Source organism: Medicago truncatula, chromosome 5, assembly GCF_003473485.1.
Source record: "Medicago truncatula cultivar Jemalong A17 chromosome 5, MtrunA17r5.0-ANR, whole genome shotgun sequence".
NCBI lineage: Eukaryota > Viridiplantae > Streptophyta > Magnoliopsida > Fabales > Fabaceae > Medicago > Medicago truncatula.
Genome location: NC_053046.1, coordinates 43365279 through 43385714, shown reverse-complemented (window position 1 = coordinate 43385714; position 20436 = coordinate 43365279). Strand labels below are relative to the sequence as shown.

The 20436-nt window shown below is 34.1% G+C and overlaps 3 protein-coding genes across 4 annotated transcripts; 2 read left to right on the top strand and 1 right to left on the bottom strand.

Moving 5' to 3' along the window:
• The first annotated feature begins 399 nt into the window (after positions 1 to 399).
• Positions 400 to 5160, top strand: LOC11433704 (50S ribosomal protein HLP, mitochondrial). Of its 2 annotated transcripts, none has more exons than XM_003617831.4 (4): positions 400 to 617; positions 1924 to 1985; positions 4189 to 4280; positions 4523 to 5160. In XM_003617831.4, exons 2-4 carry the CDS (start codon positions 1952 to 1954, stop codon positions 4895 to 4897), a joined length of 501 nt encoding a protein of 166 aa, XP_003617879.1. In that variant the 5' UTR covers positions 400 to 617; positions 1924 to 1951; the 3' UTR covers positions 4898 to 5160. The 2 variants fall into 2 exon arrangements, with proteins under 2 accessions (XP_003617879.1, XP_024640358.1); XM_024784590.2 differs by having other exon boundaries at positions 450 to 613; positions 1922 to 1985.
• Positions 5161 to 7666: 2506 nt separating this feature from the next.
• On the bottom strand, positions 7667 to 13200 carry LOC11433702 (protein transport protein SFT2). The gene is made up of 4 exons (XM_024784317.2): positions 12852 to 13200; positions 8711 to 8978; positions 8424 to 8528; positions 7667 to 8014 (listed from the first exon to the last, which is right to left on the bottom strand). The coding sequence occupies exons 1-4, from the start codon at positions 13055 to 13057 to the stop codon at positions 7904 to 7906; spliced, it is 690 nt and encodes a 229-aa protein (XP_024640085.1). The 5' UTR covers positions 13058 to 13200; the 3' UTR covers positions 7667 to 7903.
• A 1572-nt stretch (positions 13201 to 14772) lies between these two features.
• On the top strand, positions 14773 to 18095 carry LOC11423533 (heat shock cognate protein 80). Its single transcript, XM_003617828.4, has 3 exons — positions 14773 to 14969; positions 15764 to 15905; positions 16025 to 18095. The coding sequence occupies exons 1-3, from the start codon at positions 14847 to 14849 to the stop codon at positions 17857 to 17859; spliced, it is 2100 nt and encodes a 699-aa protein (XP_003617876.1). The 5' UTR covers positions 14773 to 14846; the 3' UTR covers positions 17860 to 18095.
• The last annotated feature ends 2341 nt before the right edge of the window (positions 18096 to 20436 follow it).

Below are 20436 nucleotides of genomic sequence, written 5' to 3'. Positions count from 1 at the left end.
AGGTGTACTTGCAAAAAGTACAATAATCGTATTAGAGTTTGTATCGTATTGGTCATGCCTTGAGAAGACTCTCAAAGTTTGTATATATAGCCCTCTATAAATCTGATTTGTGCTTACTTAGACGGCAAATAATAGTGGTATTTAAATATTTTAGGCGTGTTCTAGAGGTTTCTAGAAGTAAGCTGAAGCAGCGCCTTGGGCCACATGTCCTTTCTAGAAGTAATAGATATTTTTTATTTGGTAGTGAACTAATAATTTTTTTATAGTTCAACCATATGTCTTGAGTTCAAACTAAATCATAAACGTGCTGGTGCTAAATCTTTTGAGATTGACATTCATTATAGTCTGACTTAAAGATTAGTTTTCATAATTGCACGTGTAGGTGAGTAGGAAAGAAAAAAAAACTAGTCTAACCATTAACTATATCAAACACAACAAAATCAATCAATTAGTTGAGGAAGTCTCGTACCGTAATACATTAGGCACTATTTTGCAGGTGTATCTCCAACCTCACCTGCTTCTGCTTCGCCCGAAATTCTCTCCCTCTGACAGCCTGACTCCGGCGGCGGCTCTCTCTCTCCGACTCCGTCTTCTCTTCTCATTCTTCAGTTTCTCAGGTTTGTTTGTCTTCTCTTCTCTTCTCATTCTTCAAACTTCACCAATCTTTTATTCATTTTCAATTCCTCTTCTTCCATTTCTCAACAACGCAATAACTCACCTTCCATCTCTTTCTTGTTTATATCGTAGGTTATAAAAAAATAAATTTTAAGGTTCTACAACAATTTTTAGCGAGTTTTCCCACTGTTTTACATAAACCCTAATAATTTTCATATACTTCACAAATCTTCAAATCAATGAATTTCAAATTTAATGAAACCATAGCTTGTCTCTGTTATGTTTGTAATTTGTTTTTTTATGTGGGTTTCTGGCTTTGTAGCACCGACACTCATGATCGATAGAAGGTGTGTCCTGTGTCTGATGCCGACGCAACATTGACATGTGTGATTACATTGAATTATGTCATTGTCTCAAAATTTTATTATTTCAATTAGCAATTTAGTAAGACTTTGTATTGGATATGTTGGCAAGAGTGTCAATGGTGTTGAATAGGTGTCAATTTGGAAGGCAATATGCAAATGAGTTTCTTTTTTTGTTGAATTTCTTGCTGCTTTATGTTATTAGTATTTGATTTGTGTGTTTTTTACGAGTGATACAATGGTTAAACATAACAAAATTGATGCATTTTTTTAAGAGGAAAGCTTATATTTATATGACTTTAACAATATTTTAGTTTGTACTTTCCGCTCCTCCCAATATTTTGGACAAGATCAGCCACTATGTGTGGACACAACCACCATACAGTTATGTCTCATATTTGATCAAAATCTGATGTTACATTAGTTTTTGTAGTTCAATAGAACTTTAAAGCCCATTTTGTTACAATTGTGTTTTTCCTAAGAGACTAGCTAAATTTACCACTTTCAAGCTCTTGATATGACTTTCACCACATATTTATTAGATTGATGTCTGACTGCACTGATTTAACGTATCAGTAAGATTTTTTTTAATGTGCTGTGAGTTTTCACTTATTGTCGGGAAGTTATTTGTAGAGTTTTCTTTTGCATGTTGAAAATTGGAGAAATTTTATTTCAGTATTGATATTTCTGGTGATCTCTGTGGCTTGAGTTCCAAATCTTATAGGGATTCTGAAAAGTTGAAACTACAATGCAACCACAATTTGGGTTGCACTTGATGCCAGTATCACATTATTACTTTCCACTGTTATAAATATATTAATTTTGCAAACATATATTTTGGAAATTCTCTCAAACTATTTGCATTTTGAAGAAGCATTTCCCTTTTTGGTATTCTTCATTTGTGCCTATTAAAATCTCATGTCCTTTGGCTCTTCATTTTTTTTAGGGAATATAAAAGATTGCAACTTTTGAAGATGGCTGCAACCTTTGCTTCCAGATGTTCTCGTGGTATGTTGTTTTATGTTTGCTTCTTGTGTTCCATTTTTACAACTGAAATTATTTATCAATAAAAAAAGAAAAGAGATTTATTTGATCAAAATCTGATGTTACATTAGTTTTTGTAGTTCAATGGAACTTTAAAGCCCATTTTGTTACAATTATGTTTTTCCTAAGAGACTAGCTAAATTTACCACTTTCAAGCTCTTGATATGACTTTCACCACATATTTATTAGATTGATGTCTGACTGCACTGATTTAACGTATCAGTAAGATTTTTTTAATGTGCTGTGAGTTTTCACTTATTGTCTGGAAGTTATTTGTAGAGTTTTCTTTTGCATGTTGAAAATTGGAGAAATTTTATTTCAGTATTGATATTTCTGGTGATCTCTGTGTCTTGAGTTCCAAATCTTACAGGGATTCTGAAAAGTTGAAACTACGATACAACCACAATTTGGGTTGCACTTGATGCCAGTATCACATTATTACTAGTGAATTTGGTGATCGCCCAAGGTCCAATATTATTAGACTATATGCTAGGAGGCATAAGAGGCGTAGGACACAGGATCTGACTGTAGGCCATTGAATTCAGTCTTGTTTTTCTTTAAGAATCTGATGTTTGCCTTTCATGTTCAAAATAAATAACTAGTATGTTTCTTATAGTACCAAAATATTTAGATTTGCATTCACTGGCTTGTACTTGAGCAATATTGATTCATTGCTTTGGAAACTACACTGCATTGCAATGTATTCTGTAGCAAAAATTTTAGAAAAATTACCGTAGTACGTCTACTGCATCCCCATGTGTACACAATGGGAACTTGTAAAGGTGCTGTAGGCTGTAACCTTATAGAAGTACCCATGTATCATAGATAATGCAGTTTATCTCCTTTTAGGTGACTGTTTAGCATTGAATTTTCTTAGTTACTACCTATGCAAAAGTGCCTATTTCTGGCATCTCCAAGTATTCTTTTAAGTTTTGTTTTCACTGAAATTGGGGCGGGAACACGACCAGATGTTGCCGTCCATAAGTTAAATTTCTTCTAGGTTAGCAGCCGGGTTGCTCCTTCATTTTACTACCATTAGCTTTGTCGAGGAGACTGAACTGAGCTACCTTGATATTGTTATGCATTATGTGCAATTGTATTCTACATTCCCGTTTCTTTTTCTTACAATGTACTCCATGTCTGCCAGCCCTGTTCTCTTTGAAGTATATCTCTTGGATAATTGTATACATTGTGTGATTTGAGCTTACGGAGAAAACTTAGGGACCATGAAAGTCAAGTGTCAAGGCCTATATTCCACTTTTATAAACTTTCACTAGCAATCAGATACAATATCAAGATACCTATTATCTAGAACAAGTCCAATAACCCCACAAAATGTTGCTTTTTCATAAGTGCACACTCACATACCCTTTCCAAGAAGTAACAAATTTTGGGAAAATTCCAAGAATGATGATACTCACAAGCTTCTATATTTTGTTCAGAACTTTATACAATTATACAATATTTCTGTGTTCTTGGGTTTGTGTGTGTTGAGAAAAATCACACTAACAAAGGATCAATAATTGGAACACACACAAACATAGTGCAAAGAAAATAACAAAAGACGCATAATTTACGCGATTCAGCACCTTTTGCTTATATTTTGGAGATGCCTCAACTCTCTACAGCACTGTCTTTATATGGAGCTGGTTTGTAGCTTGGCTTCTTCCGGAAATAGATAATAGATATGAATCAATCCAGCTTTCCAAGACCATTAAAAAAAATGCCTTTTCATCAGAAGTTAAAATGCGAGCTTCCCCAAAGTCAAATATTAATTGTAAGAGAATAACTGTTTTCTATGTCTTGCAAATCATTGATTCTATCCTTTTGGTGGTGATGTCCAATTTGTTAGTTTACTACAACCATGTTGTAGTTTCATTATTATATGGTCATTTTGCTCCCTAAAACATGGACCATTTGCAAACTGTTGCTTTTGCAATAAATTGAAACCACTACATTTTGCAACCACTCTGAAATTTCATATATTAAGCTGCATAACTCTATCTTGGCAGTTTGCACTTGTGCCACTAATCCTTCCCTCCCCCTATTTACAAGTCAAACGCGAGCTCAAGAATTTTTATGTTGATAAGGTGATGCTTTATCCACTTAATAAATATTTTTATTAACTTGTTAGTTTTTTGTTTCATGTGTTGAAAAACCAAACTAGTGGGCCGTTCTCTGTTCGGTGGATTAAGCAACAGTTCCCCTGGTCTATTTACCACGTCACATGAGATGACATGCAACAGTTATTTTTCTCAGGTACATGTAGGAATCAGTTGCAGGATCATGTTTCAATTATTATAATTTCCTTAACATTATTTTCTTATGCTTGCCAAACACAGTATTGGTAATCTTAAACCTAGATTGTAGAAAACAACAGTAATTTTTCCATGCAATGCAAAGATACATGTCTTCTTAAAATGAGTCACAAATCCATGCTTAGTTCTTACACACACTGTTATGATTCCTTCCTGAAGAAAACAATGTCTTCCTTTTTGCAGCAACAACGAACCTTCATACAGATGAGGACTGTTCTGAAGGTTGTGGACAATTCTGGGGCTAAAAAGGTGATGTGCATACGCGCGTTGGCAGGGAAGAAAGGAGCAAGATTAGGTGATATGATACAAGCATCAGTGAAGGAAGCACATCCTAATGGAAAAGTGAAGAAGGGAGCAGTTGTATTTGCCGTAGTTGTTCGCGCAGCAATGCCAAAGGGGAGGTGTGATGGCAGTGAGGTCAAGTTTGACGACAATGCTGTCGTGCTTGTTGACAAACAAGGGCAGCCTATTGGGACCAGAGTTTTCGGACCAGTTCCTCATGAGTTGAGGCAGAAGAAGCATGTCAAGATCCTTACCTTAGCTGGGCATATTGCATAGATGGAAAGAGTCATCCTCAAATTTTATTGTAGAATCTAATGTCACATCTTACCATTCATATAATTTGAATCTTTTGGTATGAATTGTAAGGTTAGATATGATCTATCGAATCCTGATTAAACACAGAAAAGGTCCAGAAGAGTTGTACTCAAATAGTGAGCAGTTTATTTAGTTTCTAGCCCAACATTTTTTTAGAGGCAAGACATTCATGTGTATTTCATACATAACAGTATTTCTGAATGATTTTTCGTTTTGGTTTCTACTTTGTTTGATTCCACAATGTGATACTTGGATTTGATTGTACTGAAATGAGTTTTCACTAAATTGGATAAACTGAATTGACCATAATTTTAGTCGTAAATTGATTTAATCATTTATTCTACAGAATTAACCACATTTTTTAACGTGGTTAACAACTGGGAGTATCCATGTATTAGTCATGGCTAATTTGTTTGAAGGCTATTTCATCTCTTATGGAGTATTTAAGAGATACAAGTCTCTTCCTATGCAAAGCTTCAGTACCTTGCCATTGTCATAGAGAGTGAAGATGCTCATCAGACTTCAAAAGTTGTTCAACTTCTGCAGTAGCTGGACTCACTTGGTATAAAAAATGTATGCCTCTATGACATGAATGGTATGAAAGCTTTGGATGATTAGTGATGGTAAACTTTCTTTTACCTGGGTTGTATTATAATGTTTTCTTTGAACTCCACATTATAGGAGTGTTGAAAAAGTCAAAGGAGGCCATATTTCACACAATTAAGAATGCAAAATCCATAGAGGTAACATTTTTTTTTTTTCTTCCCAGCAGATTGCTTCTTACTTAATATATTGATAAACTTACGTCGTGGTTTATAATACAATATTATTATTAACGTTCTTTTGAGTAGGCAGTGCATATCGTATGTTTTCCATATAAATCACATAGCTTCGGTAAATCTAATCACCAGGGACGGAACTAGGTTGTAAGTAAAAGATGTTGACGGCACTATACCCTCTAAGTTCATGCTCGCCCCTTCACAATGTGACGATTTCTTTATAACTTCTGTTCTTGGTTAATTCTATGTGCCATAAAATGCAAAGTTTCACTGCCAAGGCCCACTCATCAGTTCAAATATATATATATATATATATATGGTGAAGCACTGAGTATCACAAGGATAAAAAAACACAAATATTTAATAAAAAATTATTTTTCCTACTTTTCTCCTCAATGTTCATTTTTACTAATTAATGTGTTACTTTCGCCACCCTTAACATATTTTAATACTCTATAAAAAAAGGAAATGGTGTGAAATATTCCTTTATTAAGAAGTTCGCCACCCTTATGATTTAATGCATTATTTTCGATGAAAAATTACATTATCCATTTCACAGTCTTACTATAGTTGTTGGGTTTTACACCTAAATTGAAATTTTAGGAATCAATCTATAAATCTCTGAAATCTGAAGGGGCTTAAGAATAATCTAAATCTATTTTTGGTCTGTGGGGAATTATTATTATTATTTTTAAAATTTTATAGGAATTTGTAATCATACAATAAAACCTAAGAGAAATAGGTTTTGTTTCAAATTTGTATACAGATTTTTAAATATTCCTTTATTGTGGCACAACTTTTCCAAAAACATTTTGTGTGTGATATCCACCACCCTTTATTTTTAACCTTATTTGGACTTGTTCTACAAACACTGGATAATTAACCTGTTTGGCCATGAACTACAAACTCTGCTATTCTGCATTTCAATTGTATGATCTGCATAATATGTCTGAATTTTGTTGTATACGCAATTCTGTGCAGCTTATATGATAATGGATGATGCAGATGGGTTCTATCGTTAATTTTGGAGCCATCTTATCTAAAGTTCCTTGTTTGATATAATTACAAATGAAGTGTTTATTATTGTCTATCTTTCTGCAACTACTCTTGTACAGTACACTAGTACAAATGTTGATTACTTCCGAGTCATCCTTAAATTAAATGTTTTATTGGGATAACAATCCATTAATCTTATGCTAGTAAAGGTCGTTATAATGATGTTGTTTCTGTGTTCAACAAAATGCAACGTGATGGTTATACCCCTACTCTTGTTACTTACAATTCCATTTTGAATGTTTATGGCAAAATGGGTATGCCTTGGTCTCGTGTTACTGCCATTTTTTATTCTATGAAAACAAATGGAGTTGTTCCGGATTTGTATATTTATAATACACTTATCACTTGTTGTCGTCAAGGTTCGTTATATGAGGAAGCTGTAAATGTGTTTGACCGGATTAAGTCTGCGGGTTTTGTTCCTGATAGAGTTACTTATAATGCGTTGTTAGATGTTTTTGCGAAGGTTAGACGTCCCAAAGAGGCTTTGCAGGTTCTTAAAGATATGGAAAGTAATGGCTTTTCTCCAAATGTTATTACTTACGATTCGTTGATATCTGCTCATGTTAGAGGTGGTTTGTTGAAGGAAGTGTCTCGGCTTAAAGTTCAGATGGTGGAGAAAGGGCCGGATGGTTTTACGAAAATATCATCAAGGATTATTTAGAACTTATTGAACTTATCTGGTACATAAGTATTTTATATTGCATGATATTTCAATAAACTGTTTTGGGATTATTTTAATAAGCCTTCCAAATACTTTTATGAACAAGTACGAAATTAATCTCATTAATTAGAATCAATGTTGTTAAATAGTGACTTTGGGGTGCTACTACGCTATCGCATAGTGGAATTTGAACAATTCACTCTTGTCCAATGATACTCTATTTGGTACAAAATATTGTGAAACAGTGATATTCATACCCATACGCATGCAATAAAGATTACAACTTATGGCAAAGAGATCAACCAATTTTCTCATTAAGAGGTGGCAACAAACATTGAAATCTCAGGACATGTTAGATGATGTTTCAACTCAGCATTATCCTGTTCTGGGTCAGTTCAAAGTTTCACCTATCTATAGACAAAGTTTACCCCTCCCCCCATAAAATGTATAACAATAATAACCAAAACCAAATCACCTCCCAAAACAAGTCATTATTCTGGACATTAAAGCAGAAGTCAGAAATCTCATTCCAGCAGATCCACCAGGAAAATATGATATAGCATAGTATCCGAGTGAGAGAACCTGCAAGTATAATCTAAACATCATTTTCAATACAAGATTGATAGCTTTGGATAGAAACAGAATAAATAGTTTTTTTTCAAGCCAAAAGAAACATAATAAGTAGTATATGCAAAAGTATCTAAAGGAAGATCTATTTCCACACTATAGTTGCTGAAATCATGTAACGCCTGTCATGGAAATGGAACCAACACCTATCATCATATAAATCCAGCCACTACAAGTGTGGAAATAGGAAGTCTCAAATTTATCAAGTTTATGCCATATAAAAGGATTGATTTATATTTAAATTCAAGATTTTACTATACAGCCACTATAATTCAAATCCACAGCAAATGCTAATAGGAAGGGAAGGGAAAGACGAAGCAACACAGAAACATTCTAACTTATTAAGGATCCATGAAAGTGATACCTGTACAACGGAGAATACAACAGATAGAATGTAGCTATGACGCACCATTGATACGTAAATGGTACCAAACATACTGAGTATAAACCCCAGTGTGAATGGGAGCCTCTGAAAAATATTCATAAAGGAGGTCAGAGTCAGGAGAAGGCATAAAAAACATGCAATCAAATCATAGGGACTATTATACTAAAAAATCAAATGAACACACTGAAGCAACATGTATACGTAATGAAATGTGAAGCTATTTTTTAAACTTGAAAACAACAAGACATGAAATTTTGGTAACTTACCTCCTTTGAAAACATGTGAGAAAGTTGATTCTTTGGCCCTTTTAGAGCAAAAAATGATCCAATAATAAATCCACACCCAAGAGTAAAGCATAGAGCAAACTTTTGGGGCATAACCACCATCACAGGCAGGAACAAGGTAAATGCAATGAAAATGAAGAAGACTCCGCTCGCCAGAAACAAACCAAAATACAGGAGTGCTTTCCCAGAGGGAACACTGCTAGTCGCAGACTGGAAGTTTCCAGGTATATCTCTCACACTTTTAGAAACACTAACAATTATTAAAAGAAAACCGTTTAATTACTCGAAATCATAATTTCAGGAAAAACAAACGATTTCAGTGTTGCTTGAAGAAAATTGCATTCTACAATTTACAGGAATAATAGATAAGCTAAAGCATTTCCAAGAGAAAAAATGGTTTCAGTGTTACTTGAAACTTATCAATAACTGACTGTTAAATACAGCTGAAAACTAAGCATAGGAAATTGGAAGAATGGTGAATCTCAACAATTCTCTTCATGCCAATGCATGTATGACATATGCATCAAGCTTGTGACATGTATGCTAAACTTGGAGTCCATCCAGAGTGACTAAGTGAACATATACACCAATTGATCATTGGGATTAAATGATATCGTCGTCTTTCTAGATAAAACCTTTTTTGGATAAAATGACAACCTCTCAATATATGCTTTATTTGCTACAAAAAAAAACTGGATCAGAGGCAATGTATAACGAAGCTTGATTATACCAAATAAGACTCATACTCCTCAGTCCTCACTCAAAATATCTTAGTTCAGAAACAAATTGGTTTAGCCATATGGGTAATGGGTAAACGTGTGATAAGAGTCATAACTTGGTATATTGTTGTCTATCCACTAGATCTTTCAACAATATTTTGCTTCTTAATAACCTAAAGTTGACCGTCTGGATACCACTAGAGCTTCCAGCCCACTTAGTATCCATTTAAGCAACAAAATCAGTATGACTTTTATTGCATGGATCAATCCTCTTCTAGGAGAGCCTTTAGTGTAACTCAATATTTGAACTACTACACTACAATGACTGAGCCGAAAACCACAGCAGGATGGACTCTATACAGAAATTATAGATATAGGTTGAGTGATTTATACTATACACATAATGCTCAAAATTCAAGGCATATCATAACTAATAATAAAAAATCATTGTTCATAAGCTAAACATTTACAATAATCAAGGAAACAAATACTGCCAAGTAATAAACCAAAAAATAGAACATGCAACAACTGCAATAATGTGAAGACAAGTCGACAAAATGACGCCTGGAACTGACACACTTGACCACAATGACACCAGGGAGTAGTGGGCTTGGCAAGAAGGAAGGTCTAAAGTTTAAACATGAAGGCTCTTCGATCGAACATGTACCGAAAAATAAAGGATTTATTTCATTCTTTTAGCTGAATAAAGGAGGGACAAAATCCCATCTTTCTCCCTAAATATGTCAGAAACAAGCATATGACAGGGGCAAAAGAAGGTTTCTGAAAACCTAAAAGTCTTAACAGCGAAGTGCATGGTTTCTGCCATGAATAGTGGTCATGATTGCCACAACTTAAAAATACAACGCAGCTAACAGGCTTCTTTGCTTCACTCCTCTATTATCACACCGCTATGTTGCCCTACTGATTTACAGCAATGAATGACTATCTCAAGAATAATTTTAAATAAATGGCTAACAACACTTGCAGTAAGAAAATTGGATTCTGCGTTTTACAGAAGGAATAAATAAGTTAAAGCATTTCCAAGGGAACAAACAAATAGTTTCAATTTTCCTTGAAACTTATCACTAACTAGTTGTGTGTTAAATACAACTGAAAACTAAGCATGAGAAATGGAAGCATGGTGAATCTCCAAAGTTCTCTTCATGCTAGTGCATATATGACATATGTATGTTGTCCTTGAACTCCAGAGTAACTTAGTAAACATATCTGCCAGTTGATCATTGGGATTAATTGATAAACTGACAGTTTATCTCAATATGCTTTGTTTGCTAATGAAAAACTGGATTAGAGGCAATGTATAAGCCTATAAGGAAGCTTGATTATCACAGATAAGACTCATAGTCCTTACTAACAGAATTTTAGTTCAAAAATAAATTGTTTTAGCCATAAGAAAAACTTAAGTATTCTGCACACTAAATCTATCAACAATATATATTCTGCTTGTTCTTCCAACCAATATGATTACCTCCAATAAAAACACAGTAACCTAAAGTTAATGGCCTATACATGACTTGAGATGTCAGCCCAATCTGCATCCATGTGGGTAAAAAAATCGGTATAGCCTCTATTGTCAAGGATCAATCCTTTTCCAGGAGAGCCTTTAGCCTCTTTGAATTGCTACATTACACTGACTACATAGTTATAAGTCCCAGGTAGTAGCAAGTAGAGGCTGGCGCCAAACACGCTGCAGCAGGATGGCCGCTATACCAAAATTTCAGATAAAAGTTAAGTAAATTATACTACACACGCTAAGATTCAAGGCATATCATAACTAATAATACAAAATCATCGGCCTTAAGCTAAACATTACAATAATCAAGGAAATAAATACTGCAAAGTGATAAACTCAAAAATAGCGCATGCAAGACCAATAATAATGAGTTTGAACTACAAACACCCAAAAAATAATTGAGACTAATTTGGGAAAACCAGAAAACAAAAAAAAGATCAGAAATTAAAAAAAACTTAAATGCAAATAACCGAGCTTGTAGACTCAAAAGAGCCGAAAGGGAAAACAGGGCAGATTATCATAAATGAAAAAAGAGCATGTAAAGAACAGTCACCAAAATGAGGCCCAAAACTGCCAGACTTGACCATAGTGAGCTTGGCAAGAAGGAAGCTCTCAAGTTTTAATGTTAAGGTTGTTTGATCAACATGTGGGGAGAAATAAAGGATTGAATTCTTTTATCTGAAAAAGAGAGGAACAAAATCCCAACTTTCTCCCAAAATCAATCCGCAACAAGCATATGACAGGGGCAAAAAAATGTTTCTGGAGACCTAATAGTCACAATAGAGAAGAGAAGTGTATGATTTCTGCCACGAATAGTGGTCATGATTGCCACGACTAAAAAATGAAACATAACAAAGAAATAGCAGCTAACGGGCTTCTTTGTTTGACAACTATGAATGACTATCTCAAGGAGAATTAAGAAACTGGTAAACAACACTTACAACAAGAGATATGTGAAGCCTAATCATCGTAATATAGTTAAAGCTCCCATTCCCAACCACCTTCCTATACCTGTCTGAAATGACTCTCCCTGATCTAACCAAAGCTTAACATTAGGGTCCATAGAAGTATTAAGGCCGTGTTCGATAAACTGGTTAATTAAGCGCTTATCACATAAGTAATAATGTGTCAGCTATTTTTATAACAAAAGATAAAACAAAGTCAAATGGTTTTCATATAAGCTATAAGTTGTTTGCACAAGTTATCCTAGAGAGCTCAAGGAAATAAGCTGAAAATAGTTTATGGACATGTCAGATGTTGTAAGCTATTTCCATAAGCTCTCCCAAATTGTCTCACAAATGCATATGCTAGTAAATAAGTTCAAATTAGTCAATCCAAACAGCCCCTGACTCATTTACAATCTCCCATTCTCATTTCATTCAATTGTCTTAAAAACCAAACTTCCACAGCATTTTGCTAGTCCATATTGCTTTTGTGATCTTATCAATGAAATACCTAAATATAATGGAAACGTGAGCTTAATTTGGAATCAGATCACAAGAGTAAACCACCAAATTGGTCCCTGATTCTACATCCCGGTCTCAAATAGATCCTTGATATTATGAATATTTCAAAAACATCCCTGACTCTGACTCATATCAGTCCTTCTAAAAGTCAGAGACCAAATTCGATTCTAACGTCAGGGACCAAATTGATAGTAGTAAGTGGTTAAATATATATCAAATTGATAGTAAGTGATTAAACTAAAAGAACCTATTGATAGTAAGCGGTTAAATACATGGACTAACTTGACAAATTGGAACACGCTTAAAACACTAATTCCTCCCAACACTGTATACTGTTATCGTGATATACAAAAAAAAAAAATACCAATTCAAGAGAATATAGAATGCAATTGAGTTGAAGAGGTTACACGCTGAAAGTGCCGGTGACGGTGTTATTGGCAGATCTAACAGCAGATTCAAGATCGAAGCTGATGGCGGAATTAGAAGGATCCTGATCCTGTTGAGAAGAAGCGTATGAATTCCAATCAGCAAGCAAAGAAGATGAAGACGAACCTCCTGCTTTCTGTTGCTGATCGTCATTAGCTGAACTTGACGTTGAAAACCACCCCTCCATTTTTGGAAAATTCGGTTAATATTTACACCATTTTTTTTAAGGTGGTGGTGTGATTAGAATTGAAGAATGGGAAATCAAAAGGAAATAAATGGAAAACATAACGTGGGAGGTTACGGTCGGTAGCAAGTAGGTGCTGGAAGTTTTTTTAGGCCAAAAGGGTATAATCATCTTTTCCACCTCATTTTACTCTAACATATATTACAAAGTTTGTCCGTAGACATAACAAAGTTTACTCATTTTCATATTGATTTTTTTGTTGTTTTGCAAAGTGTGAATAGGATAATGGAGTTACGTTTTCAATTTATAGAGTCTCAACCACCGCATTAGTGTAATGCTTAACTTGTGCCATCAAAATACAAGTTAATGATTCAAATATATAAATAATTATTGTGTGCATTGTAATTAATCTTTAACTTTTTAATTAATTAAATGCATAAAATTTAGAGAATATTTTTTCTTTTAGGTTTCTTAACATGTGCCTTGAAGATACGAGTTAACACTACTCATTCTATTAATACACAAAACTACCAATTTGTAATTTTTAGTGCATTTCAAATCGTCTTAACTTCCCACATTCCTAAACTTTTTTGAAAGGAGAAGGATGTGCTATCCTTTTTAGTATAGACGTGATAGAATAAAACTCAATACACGTGTTGATTTAAATTTACACGTGATAGAATCAAAGAGTCATATGATTCTTAAATGATAACTTAATAAGCTTTTAAAAAGTAAACAAAGTCAACAATAATAACAAAAATGTAATATACTCATATACGAGTCGGTCTGATAGATCTAATAGTTTTTATAAACCTTAACCTGAATTATTTAAATTAACAGACTTTTTAAAAAGTCTAAACTTGACCTAGTTATTAAACGAGTTATGTTTGACCGGATTTTAAAAAAGTTGGACCGGTCCATAGTTCGTGACGAATGACCTAGCCTATTTTCAGTTCCCACCTCTTACCAACAAACTTTAAATATTCTACCATTTGAAGTATGATCACGGGATTATCGCATAAGTCGTCGGTGTATGGTGTTTCTTTGCTTTTAAAAAAAATAATAAAAAAATAATTTCTTATAAACTATATTTTAGTAAAAATTATACTTTCATAAAATAAAATAAAAATCATAGTAATTTATCTTTAAAAAAGGATCAAGTTAATTAGTGTCTGAGGCATCGATTATGAAAAACAAAAGTAAAAAAATTGCATTGTAAAAAATATTCTTTACACTTTAAAAAATTTGACTACACAAATTCTATTTTTTTATTATATTAGCTTCCTTAAATACCCAAAGCCTAAAGACATCCGTTAATATTTTGCTAAAAATTAAAATCAACTAACTAAATGTTTGATAAAACCTATCACGTGAGTATCAAATATTATTGTTATAAGTTATCGTAAACTTAACTCAATTGATAAGAATAATACATAATATATACAAAGTCTTAGTTCAAACCCAACTATCATAAAAAAAATATTATTGCTGTAGATAAATAAAAAAAGGAGAAGAAGTAAACCAAGTCCACGCTTCCCATCCAAGTGGTTAGTTTTGAGAGTAAAGTGGACCCAAATAAAATTATTTAGTTCATAAATATAGAAATAGAAGGATCTAGAAAAACTATACCAAAAAAAAAAAAAAAAAAAAAGAAGGATCGAGAAAACCCTAGCTAACACTCACTATATAATATCTCATTCTCCTCACACTTTGCAACTCTCTCTTATTTTCTCTCCCTACAATACAACAAAACAAAACACTTTCTCTCTCTACGAAAATTTCCAGATCGGCAATGGCGGAACAAGAGACGTTTGCTTTCCAGGCTGAGATCAATCAACTTCTCAGTCTAATCATCAACACCTTTTACAGTAACAAGGAGATTTTTCTTCGTGAACTCATCAGTAATGCTTCCGATGTAAGCTTCTTCCTCTTCGCTCTTTTTTTTTTTGTTTATTAGGGTTCGATCTAGTTTAGGTTCTATTTTATTATGATGATTTTGATGATTTCTTTTGTTATCGTTTTTATTGGATTATTTTTTCAATTTTAGGGTTTATGTTAATTGATTACATACTTTTAGGGTTTTAGTTGGTGGCGTTGTTTAGCATCTTTGTGATTTTTCCGTTGTTGTTGTTTGAACACAGTGATGATTTGTTAGTCATGTTTAGGTTTCATTAATCACAATTTAAAATCAAATTTAAATCAATGTTCTATTCGGTTAATTAACGTTTTCTTGATTTTGAACCGAATATGTTTTTCATTGTTGATTCATATTAGAGTCATACATGAAATACCTAAATTTAAATTGAATTTTAATTAGTCCGGCTTGTATTGATATCAATACTGATTATGTGATCTATTTTTTGCTGTTTAACGTTTTCACTTAAATCATATACTATGAAGGTTATTGATATAATCGGCACTTTAATTTTTGAAGGAAAGTTGAATTGGTCCTTTAATTATATGAATGAAAGTTGTATGTGACAAATAATCTATGTTAATCACATATATGCGATGTTATTGTTACAATCAACTCTTTCCTTTTTGAATGGAAGTTGTTTGTGACTAGAACTCCATGTTTTTGGAAGTATAATTGTTACTATTACTTTGGATCTTTGGGTTGGGTTTTATGAATGTTTGATGTGATAGATGATTTTGTTGTTGTGGGTATGAATGCTGTTCTGATTCTTGTGATGGAATGTTGTGATGTAGGCTTTGGATAAGATTCGGTTCGAGGGCTTGACCGACAAGAGCAAGCTTGATTCTCAGCCAGAGTTGTTCATTCACATTATTCCTGACAAGACCAACAACACTTTGACTATCATTGATAGTGGGATTGGAATGACCAAAGCTGGTAAGTTAATATGCTTTTTTTTTCTCCCTTTTCTTAGCCTGAAATTGGTTTATGTAGCAGCACTGTGTCGTGTGATATTTTATGTTGTTTACTAATATTTCTATGTATTTTTGTTCCAGATTTGGTGAACAACCTAGGTACCATTGCTAGGTCTGGTACCAAGGAATTCATGGAAGCCATAGCTGCTGGTGCTGATGTGAGCATGATTGGACAGTTTGGTGTTGGTTTCTACTCTGCCTACCTTGTTGCCGAGAAGGTTATTGTTACCACAAAGCACAACGATGATGAACAGTATGTGTGGGAGTCTCAAGCTGGAGGGTCATTCACTGTGACTAGGGACACAACTGGCGAAGCTCTTGGCAGGGGAACTAAGATAACTCTCATCCTCAAGGAGGATCAACTTGAGTATCTTGAGGAACGCCGTCTGAAGGACTTGGTTAAGAAACATTCTGAATTTATCAGCTATCCAATTTCTCTTTGGGTTGAGAAGACTATTGAGAAAGAGATTTCTGATGATGAGGATGAGGAAGAGAAGAAGGAAGAGGAGGGTAAGGTTGAGGAAGTAGATGAGGAGAAAGAAAAGGAAGAGAAGAAAAAGAAAAAGATTAAGGAGGTGTCTAATGAATGGTCTTTGGTGAACAAGCAAAAACCTATTTGGATGAGGAAGCCCGAGGAGATTACAAAGGATGAGTATGCTGCTTTTTACAAGAGTCTCACCAATGATTGGGAAGAGCATTTGGCTGTTAAGCACTTCTCAGTTGAGGGTCAGTTGGAGTTTAAGGCTGTTCTCTTTGTACCCAAGAGAGCACCTTTTGATCTCTTTGACACAAAGAAGAAGCCCAACAACATCAAGCTGTATGTCCGCCGTGTTTTCATCATGGACAACTGTGAGGAGTTGATGCCTGAGTATCTTAGCTTTGTGAAGGGTATTGTGGACTCTGAAGATCTCCCACTTAACATTTCAAGAGAGATGCTTCAACAGAACAAGATTCTCAAGGTCATAAGGAAGAACTTGGTGAAGAAGTGCCTTGAGCTTTTCTTTGAAATTGCTGAGAACAAGGAAGACTACAACAAGTTCTATGAGGCCTTCTCTAAGAACTTGAAGCTGGGTATCCATGAGGATTCTCAAAACAAGACAAAGCTTGCTGATTTGCTCAGGTACCACTCCACCAAGAGTGGTGATGACATGACCAGCCTCAAGGACTACGTTACCAGGATGAAGGAAGGACAGAATGACATTTACTACATCACCGGTGAAAGCAAGAAAGCTGTTGAGAATTCCCCCTTCCTTGAGAAACTTAGGAAGAAGGGATATGAAGTGATTTACATGGTTGACGCTATAGATGAATATGCTGTTGGCCAGCTCAAGGAATTTGAGGGAAAGAAGCTGGTATCTGCAACTAAGGAAGGTTTGAAACTTGATGAGAGCGAGGATGAAAAGAAAAAGATGGATGAACAGAAGGAGAAATTTGACAACCTCTGCAAGGTGATCAAGGAAGTGTTGGGCGACAAGGTTGAGAAAGTGGTTGTTTCTGACCGAGTTGTGGACTCTCCTTGCTGTCTAGTGACTGGTGAGTATGGTTGGACTGCCAACATGGAGAGGATCATGAAGGCACAGGCTTTGAGGGATAGCAGCATGGCTGGTTACATGTCAAGCAAGAAGACAATGGAAATCAACCCTGAGAATCCCATTATGGAGGAGCTGAGGAAACGTGCTGATGCTGATAGGAATGACAAATCTGTGAAGGATCTTGTCCTCTTGCTGTTTGAGACTGCTCTTCTTACCTCTGGATTCAGCCTTGATGAGCCCAACACCTTTGGCAACAGGATTCACAGGATGCTCAAGCTTGGACTTAGCATTGATGAGGATGCAGCAGAAGCTGATGCTGACATGCCACCATTGGAGGAAGCTGATGCTGATGCAGAGGGTAGCAAGATGGAAGAGGTCGATTAATTTTGAAATAGATGCTATTGTTTAGGAAGGCGTGAGGTTGAGAAACAGTATTTTTATCATGTTTTTTCTTTAATTTTGAATTTTGGAATTTATTAGATGCAATTTTCTGGACCAGCGTAGCTATTGTTTACGTATCGTAACTTTTGGTGTGTCAATTGTTGACAATCGTTGGTGTGTCCTTTTATATTTTGATACAAATTCGTGCTTCTGTGCTCATACTTTATTTTCTGGACCGGTGAAGCGAAGCTGAAGAATGCGTTCGTATATAACTGGCCAATTTACAAGTATATTTTAACTTCCTTATTAGTTATTGTTTTTAAGGTGTTTTTTTTGCTGTAAAGGTACGTTTTTGTTTAGTTTAAAGTTGTGTTATTTGAACATCGATATATGTGTCAACTTTTATGACAGTCAAAATTTTATAAAGGAAATGGTAGTGACACAAAGATCAAAGGAATAGAGAGAAAAAGTAAAAAGATAATGTAAATATGAGAGAGAAAGTTGTCAAAAAAGTTGTAGAAAATGATTGTTCTAATATCATTTTTCTTTATTTTATTATTACATTCCGTCATTTGTTTCTTCCTTTCATTCATCTCTGAAAGAAAAAAAAAACAACTCATTGGTTATTGATTATTTTAGAGAAGTACTAAATATCTATCTTATCAATTTATCGAACCAAAAAGTTAGTCTTAAAGAAATAAACGATATAGTGTTTTTGTTGGTAGAAACATCATTATAGTGTTGGTATGCCAATTTTTGATTTATGGATTTATATCTTTTATTCGTTTTTAATGCGGACTTTATTTCACAAATAACGGTGAAAATAGATCTGAAAAATAGAGATGAAAGGTGATGTGTTTTAAGACATTATGATTGGAATTTTTTTTAAGGGAAAAATACGCTCATATTTTTTGAAGGTCTATTTAAACGACACGAACATCCCTCTAAGTTATTTTACGGTGATTTTCTCTAATGTTTGACACCGTTTTCTATCAAATTATTTTTATAAAAAGAAAAACTAATGATCTGATTTACCTTCTCTACACTCAACACCCAACATTCCAAGTTCCAACACAAAAGACGTAAAGCACAAGTCTTTTTCTTTGGTTCTCGTTGGATAAATTCCGTTCTCATTTTATTCTTCTTAATATTGCATTGAAATATAAAAGTGACAGGTAAATTGAAACAAAATTATTCTTCAAAAGTGATAAATGGAGGGATTATTGTTTTTTTTTCTAGCCATAATCCATTAAATCCAACAACTTATGAAATACAGTAGACACTCTTGCGTTAGACACTGTTCAGACATAATAACAAATACCCTGTAGGCTGTATTGCTATGCGAAAAAAAAAAATTACATTGTTCAGACAGAAGTTAATAGTCTGGCTTTTTTTGGGTATTCTTCAATGAAAGCAGCGAGTTATGATAGTTGAAATTTGAAATAAAGAGAAACTTGCAAAAAATGGCAGAAATTTAAGTTTAGTGGATGAAGATTATCATCATCAATAGAAACCGAAACAGAAAAATAACATTTTTTTTAAGTCATGTTTGTGTCCTCCAAAGAGACTTCATGGGAGATCAGTGTAATTTCTCCATTTTTGAAGAGCCAAATTACGTACTCTCTTCAGCCATTGGAAACGGTTTTGGAGTATATGCGGAGAAGAGTAGCTCAGATTAACACTCTTTGACTGCGATTGATAATTTTAATGCTTTTTTGAGTTGCACGTTTTGATTTTATTGTGAGAGGTATTGTTTTTGGAATTTGCCCAAACTATTTTGTTGTGTCCTCTGAGTTAGCAGGAGTGGCCTATAAATATGGTTAATCTTAAGTGTTTGATTTATATCTAATTGCATTGTTTCCCATTTGATTATTGAAATGTGACAAGTTGTTTGTGTAAAAATATTCTAAAAATATGTAATATTCATATCGCTTCAAGAAGTCTTGACTACAAAACCATATATTGTCATGAAAGAAAAGTAACAAATGCAATATCCATTTTTACATAAATGGTCAAGTAAATGATACCTAATCTTCTCTCATCAAAAAAGAAAAACTTAAACTTAAGCTTTGTGATTGGAAATGTTGTGGTGATGTCCCTCCTCAACGCATCAAAGCGGATGTCAAAGAATGTCATAGATGTAAAATAAAAGAGTAATGATATTTGAATATCAAAAACTGACACGAAATAGTGTCTCTTTATTTTCTTGTTTATGTATATCCAAATTTCTGTATGGTGTATAAGATAAAAAGTAAGTAAAAGATAGATGTATATAGTGTCTTTTATCAATAACAACTCAAAAAAAAATAAGGTATGATTTTCCTATAACGTCAAATTTTATTTGTCACAATATATTTTTAGGAGTGTATGTATAATCTTGTTTTGTATCTTTCATAGTTGTGTTATTCCACTACTCTAGCTGGAGGATGGTCTTAATCTTGTTTTGTTGAGTATGACTCATAGGTTCTTGCAAGTGGGCAAGGTTGAAAGAGCGAAGCGGGTGAGACCTTTCTGCTTGTTCGACCTGCCCTTGGGCTTGACCCAAATGGTTCTTGTGGGGGATTGTGGCTGCCCCTGCAG

Excerpts from the sequence above, each read along its gene's own strand:
- LOC11433704 (XM_003617831.4), top strand. The coding sequence starts at position 1,952 with ATGGCTGCAACCTTTGCTTCCAGATGTTCTCGTG. Across the intron at positions 1,986-4,188 it reads TGCTTCCAGATGTTCTCGTG|TGGGCCGTTCTCTGTTCGGT; the intron begins GTATGTTGTTTT and ends AAACCAAACTAG. Across the intron at positions 4,281-4,522 it reads GCAACAGTTATTTTTCTCAG|CAACAACGAACCTTCATACA; the intron begins GTACATGTAGGA and ends TCCTTTTTGCAG.
- LOC11433702 (XM_024784317.2), bottom strand. The coding sequence starts at position 13,057 with ATGGAGGGGTGGTTTTCAACGTCAAGTTCAGCTAATGACGATCAGCAA. Across the intron at positions 8,529-8,710 it reads CTCACATGTTTTCAAAGGAG|AGGCTCCCATTCACACTGGG; the intron begins GTAAGTTACCAA and ends AATATTTTTCAG. Across the intron at positions 8,015-8,423 it reads TTGTATTCTCCGTTGTACAG|GTTCTCTCACTCGGATACTA; the intron begins GTATCACTTTCA and ends TTATACTTGCAG.
- LOC11423533 (XM_003617828.4), top strand. The coding sequence starts at position 14,847 with ATGGCGGAACAAGAGACGTTTGCTTTCCAGGCTGAGATCAATCAACTT. Across the intron at positions 14,970-15,763 it reads TCATCAGTAATGCTTCCGAT|GCTTTGGATAAGATTCGGTT; the intron begins GTAAGCTTCTTC and ends GTTGTGATGTAG. Across the intron at positions 15,906-16,024 it reads GATTGGAATGACCAAAGCTG|ATTTGGTGAACAACCTAGGT; the intron begins GTAAGTTAATAT and ends TTTTTGTTCCAG.